Genomic DNA, 12,694 nt, shown 5'->3' with positions numbered 1-12,694 from the left:
GGGGAGGGATGAATATAGAAACACTTGCGCCACTTTTGTGTCACTTTTAACATGGGAAAAGTGATCCAAGAGTGGAGCGAGGGGCTTGTAAATCTGCCCCAATTAATTTAGCTAGTACAAGAGGCTGCTCATGCCGCGGTTCAGTCATTTTTTGCTATTTTCTTAGCGTATAATATATCCTTCCGTCCATTTTGGATGCAATGGTGCGTGTTGCGCTAAGAACATGGAGCAAAATGCTTGGAGTAACTTCAGGGAATAATGGCGCTGTTATTCGTGTTCTGGTGCATTGAACATTATTTCTTAGTGCAAAATGCCCCCTCATGTCCATTTTGAACGTAAGGGGGCATTTTTGCTCTAAGAAAGTAGCGCTAAATGCGAAATGACTCTTCTCACCAAAGTACGTGGAGTCTCGTGTCATTTTCCAGTAATTCCATGTAATTTAGCTACTGTAAATGACACGAGTTATTATTATTATTATTACTCCACCATAATAATTATGCCCGAGTGAGGTGTGAGAGGTCGGGGGAACTGACCGATAGATTCCCCGTTGACCGAGGGGTAAGGCAGGGTTGTGTGTTGGCACCGACCCTGTTTTGCCTCTTCGTCAACGGGGTAATCGCCCACCTGAATGCCACCGATTATACTGACGCCCCCAAACTAAATGGCAGCAGGGTGCCCGCAATCATGTTTGCGGATGACACCCTGCTGCTATCTAAAACCCCCATGGGGATACAGAGGATCCTTGATTCATTTGTAGCCTTCTGTACCGACAGGGGGCTAGAAATCAATGCAGCCAAAACTAAGTTCATGGTTTTAAATCCGAGCCAAAAATTGCGACCGAATCCACAATTGGGAGTAGTACGGCTCGAGAGGGTTGCCACCTTTGAATACCTAGGTGTCACTCTTAACGAAACCATGTCTTGGGGATCCCACCAGAGTAGGGCGAACCTCAAACTTACACAAATTACTGGGGGTATCACCCGGATGATGACCGGCTCCTCTTATCGCCCGTTGGGGGCCTTAATCCAGATATACAAGGCCCAGGCCAGGGGAGCGATCATGTACGGGGCGGAATTGTGGGGACACACACCTTGTCGTAGCCTGTCACTAACAGAAAACAAGTTTATAAGACAGATAGCCGCGCTTCCCCCCAGCACCCCGCTCCTCCCCTTGAGGCTTGACCTCGGTCTACGACCATTATCTGATGAAATAAGCCTGAGACCCATAGCCTTCTGGCGTAGGCTATGGAGCAGTAATGATCTTGCAGCATACAGGGCGGAACTGGTTGAACTATTGAATCACCCAAAAGCGCTCCGTATCCCATGGGTCAAAAACATCCAATCCACCTGTATGGAACTAGACCTCCCTGACTTATGGACTGACCCTGCGAATGCCGCACTGAACATCTCTAAAAGGTCCCTGACTAATGTATACCATGAACACAAATTAGCTAGGGCCCGAGTTGCCCAGGCAGAAGGGTCTCTATCCTCTGTGTTTTTGCAAAGCAAGGACCTTTATAGGTTTGAGAGGGTATTGGATCCTATTTCTCCCGTACTTGCTAGAAAGCTGTTTCTCCAATGGAGATACGGCTCACTGCCCTTTCGGTCCTTTTCAAGTACCTGGTCATCGCCTCCCACCACGAAGCAGTGTCCGGCCTGTGAAGCTATGAAGGAAACCGATTTACATGTGGCCTTCTTCTGTCCAGCCTACAGGGCAGCGAGGAAATACTGGCTCCTCCCATTGATTAGGAATATGGGCGGCAGGGAATATGCCCCAATGTATAGGATTTTAAAATCTGATCTCTCTGGCCCAACTGTCCTCGCATTATCAAAATTTCTTACCAATGTTTGGCATATGTGCAACCGCATTTTAAAGGTGTTGGGTCCCTCTTAAAATTTTAGATGCACAGTTTTTATAGTATTTTTAACATATGCACTTCCAATGTTTTAATGTATTGACTTATTGTGATTGTATATGTGTATTGTTTTTCTTTTATGGCCAAATGGCCGAAATAAAGATTGGAAATGAAATTATTATTATTAAGGAGTTTGTAGAGCGCACAGCTATCCCCAACGGGAGTGCCCCGGGCCCGGCATGTAGGAGTTACGCCCACCCCTACAATGAAGTACCTCATTTCCAGTGTCTGTGGTTAGTGGATAATACAGTGGCGACGAGTCCATGTCCTCCGCGTGCAGTAGCTGTCTGTATCCTCACCCGTGCCTGGTGAGGTCGCCTCATTTGATCCACTATCACTGAAGAATGTGTCAGTCAATGGTCACACCAGGCCTTTAAGTGAACACCCACAGCAACACCCATGGAACGCCCCTTCAACGCAAAGTGCTACATGTAAAGGGGATATTTTTACAAAGACAGGAGAAGTCACGCAGGGTGGCTTTCCCTCTCCTTGTAAATATGGGGCAGTGAAATGCGCTGCCAGTGCCTCACAAAAAGTGACGTACTGTCAGCGCAAGGGGCTTGTAAATCTGCCCCTCTATATCTGCTGTGTCTTATTTGTACCTTTGGTGGCTGCTTCGGACTCAATACATGTGACTCAAGTCCCACAAAATGCTGCCGGTCACTGTCTGCATTACCCTAAATAAATACTTTCAGAGCAGATGCCTGCAGGGTGTGGACTAAATTCAAAGATGCAGGTGGGTGGGAGCTTGGCGTTTACTTCATTGTGTGAAATGTCATTATGCCTATCGTTGCGCTCGCTGGTGCTTGTGCACTGACTGGGCTTCGGCAAAGCACTTGTGCCTCATTCGGAGAGTGAGTCAGTATGTTTGATATAAGACTTTTTACAGCAATGAATAAGGAAGAATTTTGTATTGTATGTAAAGTTTTTTTTAATCTGTTGGTGTGTTTTTGTGGACATCCGTATGAGGTCCATAACAAAATAAATACATAATTTGGAAATTGGAGAGAGAGTCAACCTCTTCCTCTGCTTTGTCTCCACAGTGTTACTCGGAATGATTGGGTTCCACTTCCGGACATGAGTATAGCGCTTTCCCCCGTGATGTCGCAAGAGCTGCACGCCCTGGTGGCCAGCACGTCCCCAAGGATGGCCAGTGGGCTGGACGCAGGACCACCCAATGGGGAGTACGGCCTAGCCAAGATGGAGGAGCATGGACCACGGTACGAGAAGCCGCCCCCGCTGCACACCGGGGCGGACTGGAAGATCGTCCTCCACCTGCCGGAGATCGAGACGTGGCTTCGGGGCACCTCGCGGAGGGTGCAGGACCTCACCTACTCGGTGCAGCAGGACTCCGAGAGCCGCCACGTGGACGCGCACCTGGTGCAACTCAAGGTGAGTGGCCCCGCTGAGTTCACCTCTGTGATAATGCAAGTGTGGAGACGCCATGGTGGCCCTTCATCCAGGCACCCATGCACATTTCAGGAGGAGGCGTGATGGAATAAAGGAGAAAACAGAGATTTTAAATTCGCAAAAAAGAAGATTCAAGATGGAGAAAGGCCTTGTGTGGGGCTTAAGAGACAATTGGTTAAAGATGAACAAAGTAGCTCTTTAGCCAAAACAAATATTTATAATTGTATTTAAACAATATGTTCATAATAAGGTTTATTTGGTATATTACTGTTATAGCATGATATTTAAAAGACTAAGGGGCCGATTACGATGAGTGTCGGAACACCACACCCATTGATCCTCTGCATCAGAGGGGTCATAACGGATGAATATCGGATAGGCCCCGCCTCCTCAGTCAGACTCCAACAACCCCACAAAGCTGACCTTTGGCTAAAGCCCAGTGCTGTGAAGTAACAACAATAATCTGAGGGGCAATGCCATGATAGCGGTCCCGCCTTAGGTGGGGCTGATACCCGGCCCGGGCGTGGCGTGGGTCAAGGCGTTCTTCCACTCGTGTTTACATTTTTCATTCTTTTCTGGGACACCCATGAGAATGTTCTTGCTGCCCATTGGGCTGGCGGAGTTGCCTTGGTGGCCAGAAGGGCACAGGAAGGGGCATTTAGGCCCAAGGGTATTCCAAACGGGAAACAACCTTTACAACGCAGTCATTACATCGCAACATCCTTTACATCCCATGTCACAACAACGCATGTCATTACAATGCATGTCACTACAACGCATGTCATTACAATGCATGTCACTACAACGCATTTCATTACAATGCATTTCACAACAACGCATGTCATTACAATGCATGTCACTACAACGCAGGCATTACATCACAAGTCATTACAACACATACCATTACAACGCATAGTACCCTTACACTATCCAACACTTTCCCTACTGTTGCACTCTCTGGAGTTGGAATAGTAATTTTTACCCCTACGCTATCCAACATTTACCCTACTGTTTCACTCACTGGAGTTACAATAGTAATTTTTACCCCTACGCTATCCAACACTTACCTTAAATGCGATGTAATGGAATGTGTTGTAATGGTATGCGTTGTAATGGTATAATGCAATGTAATGGAATGCGTTGTAAAGGTAGTTTCTGAAAATGCGATGTAATGGCATGCTATGTAAAAGAATGCGTTGCAAAGGATGGTGCGATGTAAAAACTGCGTTGTAACGTCATACATTCTTTCCAAACACCCACTTCACTTCCTAATTTACTATGCCCCTGCCGACCATGGACGCGCTCTTCTGCCCTCTGGTCACAAGCTTTGTGATACCCGCCCGCCCGTCCCTTGATGTTTGGGGAGACGAGTGGGGAGTTTTATTGTGGATGTTGGTTGTTTCTCCAGTTTTTTTGTCTTCTTTAACCTATTCTCGTGATTTGTTGTGTTTGTTGCGGGGAAGGTGTCAAATTTGGCCACAAAGCTAGCAGACACCTCGGCATGTTGACAAGAAGGCAGGCACGTTCTGGATACATTTGGCTTTAAACCTTTGATCAAGTTGGGGCAGAAGTACTACGTCATGTAAGGCAGAGCCGTGGACGCGCTCTACAGCGAGCGGCACTCTGGGATCTCCATTGCACTGCGCTAGGATTGTTGGGAGTTGGAACTTGGGCCAGGGTGCCAAGGGGGATCCTGGTTTGGGGTGCTCTGTGATGGATGTTTAGGGGTTCAGCTGGCATGCTGGCCTTGGCTCCTCTCCCTGTGAGCGAGCATGGGAGTTCGCCTCGTAAGGATTGCATCTCGCGGGCCCGGTGGTTTGCGCCCGGGCTTCCGAGTGAAGTAGCCGGTGCCCTAAAGGCCAGCGGGGGGACAAACATGACTCCAACAATGCGGGTTGGGTGACTCCAATGTATTGAAATTCTCCAATTCTTTGTCATAAAAATATAAAATATGTTCAGTGTGTTGTGGAAATTGAATGCATTAATGGGATTCTGTTATGTAATAAATGCCGCTTCTCAAATGCAAAATGTGGTTAACTCAGGCCAATTCTTTGTCTTTGTATGATGAGGGGAGGGGAGCCGGTAACTCAGGCCTTGGGTACCACGGCCCAAAAATAGCTGCGACAAAAATGAAAAATGATAGGGAAAATACATCAAGACCCTGGCGCAAAGTTACCCCATGAGACCTTCGCTAAAGAATAGGGGCCTCATTTATGAGGCCGAGCGTCACTTTTACGCCACCTGTGCGTCACTTTTTGTGACACACTAGTGGCGTAACAAATGCGCCTCGTTACGCCATATTTACAAAGTGATGCATCTAGGTAGATGCGTCACTTTGTAAACCCCTGCTCCACATTATACCTGCGCCAGGTATAATGTATGCAAGGGGGGGCGTATTGACGCAAGGAAGGGTCGTAGAAGTGACGCAGTGAAATCTATGAGATTTCACTGCACCACTTCTAGGGCTCAAATGCGTAAAAATCTTATGCCTGCCTCACAGTAGGCGTAAGACTGACGCAGGCCCTTTCACATGGGGCTTGCCCCATGTGAAAGGATGCATTGCTGGAGTTGCGTCACTTTTATGACACACTTCAGCAATGCGCCACTTTTACGCCTACAGATATGTCAGAAATACTGACGTATCTGTAACTCCTTGCGACATGATGCGCATACTGTAAATATGACGCATCAATGGTTTCGCAAGGAGGGCACAATGAAAAGTGACGCATTGCTGTTTACAAGCAGCGATGCGTCACTTTTCATAAATGAGGCCCCGGGGGCGCATCTTTTTCTTATCCGTCCCTTCTGTATCGGAACAGGCGACCTCTTCATATTCGAATGTATGTCATCATCTTAAACGTAGAAAATCATTTAAGACAATGATGCTCTAATTTGAGCAGTTGCTGCATTGTCTGTGCTTTGCTGTGCCCCAACCTCTCAGGAGGATTTGTGCGCGATATAAATGATATTAACATAACATATTAACATGGGCACTGGGGCCTCGGGATTTGGGCCCATGGGCACTGGGGCAGTCCCCTACCTTTGAGACAGAGGCGCACCATGACGCTTCCAAGTAACTAAATATATATTCTGCAGCATCTAACACCATTAATCTGCATGTTGACACAAGAGGATTTCTAATTTGATTAATTAACTACCCGTTTAAAGTGCTGACACTCTGCATGCAGTGTTTTACCCTTTCAATCTGTTTCACCCGACCAGAAATCCTGGCGGGCTCACAGACACATTGTGGGAGCTGTGACTGTCACACCTTGGTTAATGATGAACACCATTTACACAGCAGTGTCAACAACGCTCAGATGGTAAACGTTTCTTCTCTAGGCCCTTATGTTAGGGAGGTTGCGCCCTCGCTGGGGCTGCCACCTCCTGCTGGTGTGTCAGCCTCAAGCCAGGCACTGCGTCTCTCTCCTCCTCAAGGCGAGTTGAGGACACCCAGGTTGGTGGAGGTGCAATGGTACATCTTCTGGGAAAGGAGCCATCTCTATCGACCAAGTGAAATGCATCTGCAGAGAAGTGGAGGAGGGTGGCGGGGAGGGAGGCGCTCGATGGCAGGATACAGTGGAAAAGGGTGGTGGGCACATGGTGGTATTATACCGCGAAAGAGGGGTGGTGGGGAGGGTGGGGGCACTCAATGGCAGGATACAGCAGAAGGGGGTGGTGGGGAGGGTGGGGGCACTCGATGGCAGGATACAGCAGAAGGGGGTGGTGGGGTGGGTGGCAGGCACTCGATGGCAGGATACAACAAACAGGTCTCTGCTCTTGGCTGCAGCTACTACAGAGTTTCGGGGCAGCACGAAGAGCATGAGTGCTCAAGGAGGAGGAATATAATGTACACATAAATTACTTAGAGTCCTGCAGTAACAGGAAATCCTCCAAAAATTAAAAAGCATTTACGGACCCCCTCCTGGTTTCCTTGGCTCATTCATGGATGGAAAAAGCATTGTGGGGTTTATTTATAGGTGCCTTGCGCTCATGGAATGTCACTTTGTTGACAGTCCAGCGGCGCACAGTGCAGACCCGTAGCTACGAGGCGACGGAAAGCCACGCTGCGTGACTTTACATGGCCTCATAGATATGGTGTGAGGCAACGCAGCGCAAGCCTCTGTGTTGGGTCACACTGCCTCGGGAAGCGTGCCATGAGCTGTGCGGTGGGTGTTCCCACTCAACGCCCATGGTTTTTTACTCATTCCCAGATTTACATCCTAGCGTTAATCTGGGAATGCGTGAGAACCCTGCGTCTCCCCAGGGGTGGTGTAAGGCTTCTTTTTGTGAAGGAAGTTGTCCTTTCCTGCACAAAAGCAACCATGGTGCAAGGGTGCCTGCGTTGGTGCATGGTGCAAGGGTGCCTGCTTTGGTGCATGGTGCATGATGCAAGGGTGCCTGCTTTGGTGCATGGTGCAAGGGTGCCTGTTTTGGTGCATGGTGCAAGGGTGCCTGCATTGGTGCATGGTGCATGGTGCAAGGGTGCCTGCTTTGGTGCATGGTGCAAGGGTGCTTGCGTTGGTGCATGGTGCAAGGGTGCCTGCATTGGTGCATGGTGCATGGTGCAAGGGTGCCTGCTTTGGTGCATGGTGCAAGGGTGCCTGCGTTGGTGCATGGTGCAAGGGTGCCTGCTTTGGTGCATGGTGCAAGGGTGCCTGCTTTGGTGCATGGTGCAGGGGTGCCTGCTTTGGTGCATAGTGCATGGTGCAAGGGTGCCTGCGTTGGTGCATGGTGCATGGTGCAAGGGTGCCTGCTTTGGTGCATGGTGCAAAGGTGCCTGCTTTGGTGCATGGTGTATGGTGCAAGGGTGCCTGCTTTGGTGCATGTTGCATGGTGCAAAGGTGCCTGCGTTGGTGCATGATGCAAGGGTGCCTGCATTGGTGCATGGTGCAAGGGTGCCTGCTTTGGTGCATGTTGCATGGTGCAAGGGTGCCTGCGTTGGTGCATGGTGCAAGGGTGCCTGCATTGGTGCATGGTGCACAGTGCAAGGGTGCCTGCTTTGGTGCATGGTCCAAGGGTGCCTGCTTTGGTGCATGGTGCATGGTGCAAGGGTGCCTGCTTTGGTGCATGTTGCATGGTGCAAGGGTGCCTGCGTTGGTGCATGGTGCAAGGGTGCCTGCTTTGGTGCATGGTGCATGATGCAAGGGTGCCTGCTTTGGTGCATGGTGCAAGGGTGCCTGCGTTGGTGCATGGTGCAAGGGTGCCTGCATTGGTGCATGGTGCATGGTGCAAGGGTGCCTGCTTTGGTGCATGGTGCTAGGGTGCTTGCGTTGGTGCATGGTGCATGGTGCAAGGGTGCCTGCATTGGTGCATGGTGCCTGCTTTGGTGCATGGTGCAAGGGTGCCTGCTTTGGTGCATGGTGCAAGGGTGCCTGCGTTGGTGCATGGTGCAAGGGTGCCTGCGTTGGTGCATGGTGCAAGAGTGCCTGCTTTGGTGCATGGTGCAGGGGTGCCTGCTTTGGTGCATAGTGCATGGTGCAAGGGTGCCTGCGTTGGTGCATGGTGCATGGTGCAAGGGTGCCTGCTTTGGTGCATGGTGCAAAGGTGCCTGCTTTGGTGCATGGTGTATGGTGCAAGGGTGCCTGCTTTGGTGCATGTTGCATGGTGCAAAGGTGCCTGCGTTGGAGCATGATGCAAGGGTGCCTGCATTGGTGCATGGTGCAAGGGTGCCTGCTTTGGTGCATGTTGCATGGTGCAAGGGTGCCTGCGTTGGTGCATGGTGCAAGGGTGCCTGCATTGGTGCATGGTGCACAGTGCAAGGGTGCCTGCTTTGGTGCATGGTCCAAGGGTGCCTGCTTTGGTGCATGGTGCATGGTGCAAGGGTGCCTGCTTTGGTGCATGGTGCATGGTGCAAGGGTGCCTGCTTTGGTGCATGTTGCATGGTGCAAGGGTGCCTGCGTTGGTGCATGGTGCAAGGGTGCCTGCATTGGTGCATGGTGCACAGTGCAAGGGTGCCTGCTTTGGTGCATGGTCCAAGGGTGCCTGCTTTGGTGCATGGTGCATGGTGCAAGGGTGCCTGCTTTGGTGCATGGTGCATGGTGCAAGGGTGCCTGCTTTGGTGCATGGTGCATGGTGCAGGGGTGCCTGCTTTGGTGCATGGTGCATGGTGCAAGGGTGCCTGCATTGGTGCATGGTGCATGGTCCAAGGGTGCCTGCTTTGGTGCATGGTGCATGGTGCAAGGGTGCCTGCTTTGGTGCATGGTGCATGGTGCAAGGGTGCCTGCTTTGGTGCATGGTGCAAGGGTGCCTGCTTTGGTGCATGGTGCATGGTGCAAGGGTGCCCAACTAATGGGTTGGGTGTTGACCCCACTCTAAAGGGGAAAACACCCAACCCAATAGTTGGTAAATTTCCCTACACATATCTTTTAACCTATGCCCAGCTAACCACAGAATAAAGTTTTTTGTCTGGTATAGCCTGCCGGCATTTTTAAACCCACTTTTTTTGCACATTATTATCACAAGAAAAACCAGCTCCGCAGTAACCTGGCGTTGTAGCACACCAGGGAGGCATTCGGCTTCTCCTGGTGGGCCCGATGATGAAGCATGTCACCATCCAGGGTGGTGAGTGAGGGCTTCCTAAGAAATCCCTAAGTGACTCCCCTATAGGTTGATTTCTTTTCCTTCTCAAATCCTGTGCTGGATGCATTTGTTTCCTTAGTGGACACTCTTTTGTTGTTTATAAATATAACCTGGGGGACTGAGAGTGTCTCTTCCCTCTCTCTCTAGTTGTTGTTATTATTAGCATGGTGCATGATACAAGGGTGTCTGCTTTGGTGCATGGTGCAAGGGTGCCTGCTTTGGTGCATGGTGCATGGTGCAAGGGTGCCTGCTTTGTGCATGTCGCAAGGGTGCCTGCGTTGGTGCATGGTGCATGGTGCAAGGGTGCCTGCTTTGGTGCATGTTGCATGGTGCAAGGGTGCCTGCTTTGGTGCATGTTGCATGGTGCAAGGGTGCCTGCGTTGGTGCATGTTGCATGGTGCAAGGGTGCCTGCTTTGGTGCATGTTGCATGGTGCAAGGGTGCCTGCGTTGGTGCATGGTGCAAGGGTGCCTGCATTGGTGCATGGTGCATGGTCCAAGGGTGCCTGCTTTGGTGCATGGTGCAAGGGTGCCTGCTTTGGTGCATGGTGCAAGGGTGCCTGCGTTGGTGCATGGTGCAAGGGTGCTTGCATTGGTGCATGGTGCATGGTCCAAGGGTGCCTGCTTTGGTGCATGGTGCAAGGGTGCCTGCTTTGGTGCATGGTGCATGGTGCAAGGGTGCCTGCTTTGGTGCATGGTGCATGGTGCAAGGGTGCCTGCATTGGTGCATGGTGCATGGTCCAAGGGTGCCTGCTTTGGTGCATGGTGCATGGTCCAAGGGTGCCTGTTTTGGTGGATGATGCATGGTACAAGGGTGCCTGCTTTGGTGCATGGTGCATGGTGCAAGGGTGCCTGCATTGGTGCATGGTCCAAGGTTGCCTGCTTTGGTGCAGGGTGCATGGTACAAGGGTGCCTGCATTGCTAGGCAGCCAATTGTGCGCCAGTGCAGTGTAAAAGGACAGGAATGCCCCGTATCCTATAGATTCCTGCCTTTTTCTTTTGACGCACGGCAGCTCTGGAGAGTGACGTGCAGCGCTGTCCTGCGTCACAATTGTTGTAAACGAGGCCCTTAGTTTCCATGCGGGCTCTCAGTCGGAGCAGCTGTGGCAGACTCCTTGCCCCTGACCAGCTGCTAGAGGGCCACTGGCAAACCAGCTCAGGACCGCCCCCCCCCCCCCCCCTAACCCCCCTTCTCTAGGGTGCTTTTTCGACACTGGCATTTCCTGTGAGGAATCAACAACCACTTCCAGTGAAAACCCTCCACCAGTGCAGCGGGCAACTCACAATTTGCGAGGCGGGTGGCGAGGTCTGGCGGAGGAGGGGTTGGGGGGGCCTCATCACTCCAGCGGTCTGGCAGCCTGTCCGTTAAAATCCAAATGACATCCGTATTGTAAGCTGTCGAGGAAGCAGGAACAGTTCCACTATGTAACACAAGGAGATGGGGACAGGAGCCCACAAATAAAAAGTGCACGGGAGCATGCACATGTGTAAGTGCATGCGTGCACGTGTGTGCGTGTGCGCGCAAGCATGTGCGGGAGTGTTCCAGCCGCAGGCACAATCATGACCTAGAACCGCTCATCTTCCACATGGTGATTGATACAGTGGGCAGAACACACTTGAGACATTGATAAGTGATATTCAACACTGGATAAAGGTCAGAGGTCACGGCATGCTTTGCATTAGGGCTGGATACCCAATCAGGGTTCCCAGAAGTCTCTTTCTGTATCTGGGTTTATTCTCAGCAGTTTCCATGGTGATATCCCTCAGGTTCCTTACATACACCCTGACAGTGTCAGGGTTCCTTCCTGTCTCCAGGATGCCAATCCTTGCCCCCAAGCTGCACATACTCCGCCCAGAACAAACTCACACATGTCCAGAGCGCCTTCCATCTCTGTCTCCACCTCTGAGCTGGGCCTGCGCGGCTTCACAGGGGTTCACTTTACAGGCTCCGCCCCTTGTCTGCTCCGCCACATTTAACTGGGTAACATTCACCAATTCATTATCCCATAAAATAAAGACTTCCTTGAATGACACCCCTTTTAAATACTGGCCCCTCCTCCTTTCGATTTCACCCCTCCCCCACTATCATCGCCGTCTTCCCTGGGGTCCTTGTGCCTCTCTAGCCTGAGATTCACAGGATGCTGAGCTGAGGGCCTGAGTGCCTAGCTCTCCCTGACCTCACCGCCTGATCTCTGGCACAGCAGGGTAGCAAGCATGCTGTGGGCCTGGTGCAAGCGAGGAAAATGCTGCTTTCAACAGCTGTTGGGATAGTAAAAGGGTTCAATGAGTCCCTCAGGCCTTGGAGCCACTGTACCTGCTGCACCAATGATAGCTAAGCCCCACCTCTGGTACCACCCACACCGACTCCATCATCACCACCAAACACCCAGCCCTGCTGTTACCACCAACGACCCAGACTTCCTCTCACCACCTGCAAAAAGAACAGATGATGGATGGAATGCTGAACCAATCAAACATTCACCCCAGTCACAGATCTGGGTTAAATCCATTGTTTTTTGCTCGCCACGCCATTCCAGTTTAGACCCAGCCATATGCAAATCAGCCTTGACCCTGTGCCCAACGGGAACAGTCCAGACTGAACTGCCAAGCCAAGTTTAGCAGGGGAGTAAAGAGGTAGCGGCTCCTGGAGGGAGTGCTGCGGGCGGTGGGGCGGGGCAGGGTGGGGGGTAGTAAACTCCGACATACGGCCTACCGGAGCTGAGTAAATAAATAAATTAAATTAATTACATTGCGCTGGCTGCAACGCAAAATCGGTGATGCAGCACGCG

At 51.1% G+C, this 12,694-nt stretch overlaps 1 protein-coding gene across 1 annotated transcript in view; it reads left to right on the top strand.

The window, feature by feature from the left end:
- Positions 1 to 2,963: 2,963 nt before the first annotated feature.
- The window catches only part of AKAP6 (A-kinase anchoring protein 6), a 593,433-nt gene continuing 583,702 nt past the window's right edge, over positions 2,964 to 12,694 (top strand). Inside the window, exon 1 of the mRNA XM_086936952.1 lies at positions 2,964 to 3,307. Coding sequence (XP_086793078.1) covers positions 2,993 to 3,307 — 315 coding nt within the window. The 5' untranslated portion in view covers positions 2,964 to 2,992. The remainder of the gene's footprint in view (positions 3,308 to 12,694) is intronic.

This window comes from Lissotriton vulgaris, chromosome 9 (assembly GCF_964263255.1).
Source record: "Lissotriton vulgaris chromosome 9, aLisVul1.2, whole genome shotgun sequence".
Classification (NCBI taxonomy): domain Eukaryota; kingdom Metazoa; phylum Chordata; class Amphibia; order Caudata; family Salamandridae; genus Lissotriton; species Lissotriton vulgaris.
Note: the sequence above shows the minus strand (reverse complement) of the source record. Positions and strands in the feature narration are given on the sequence as shown.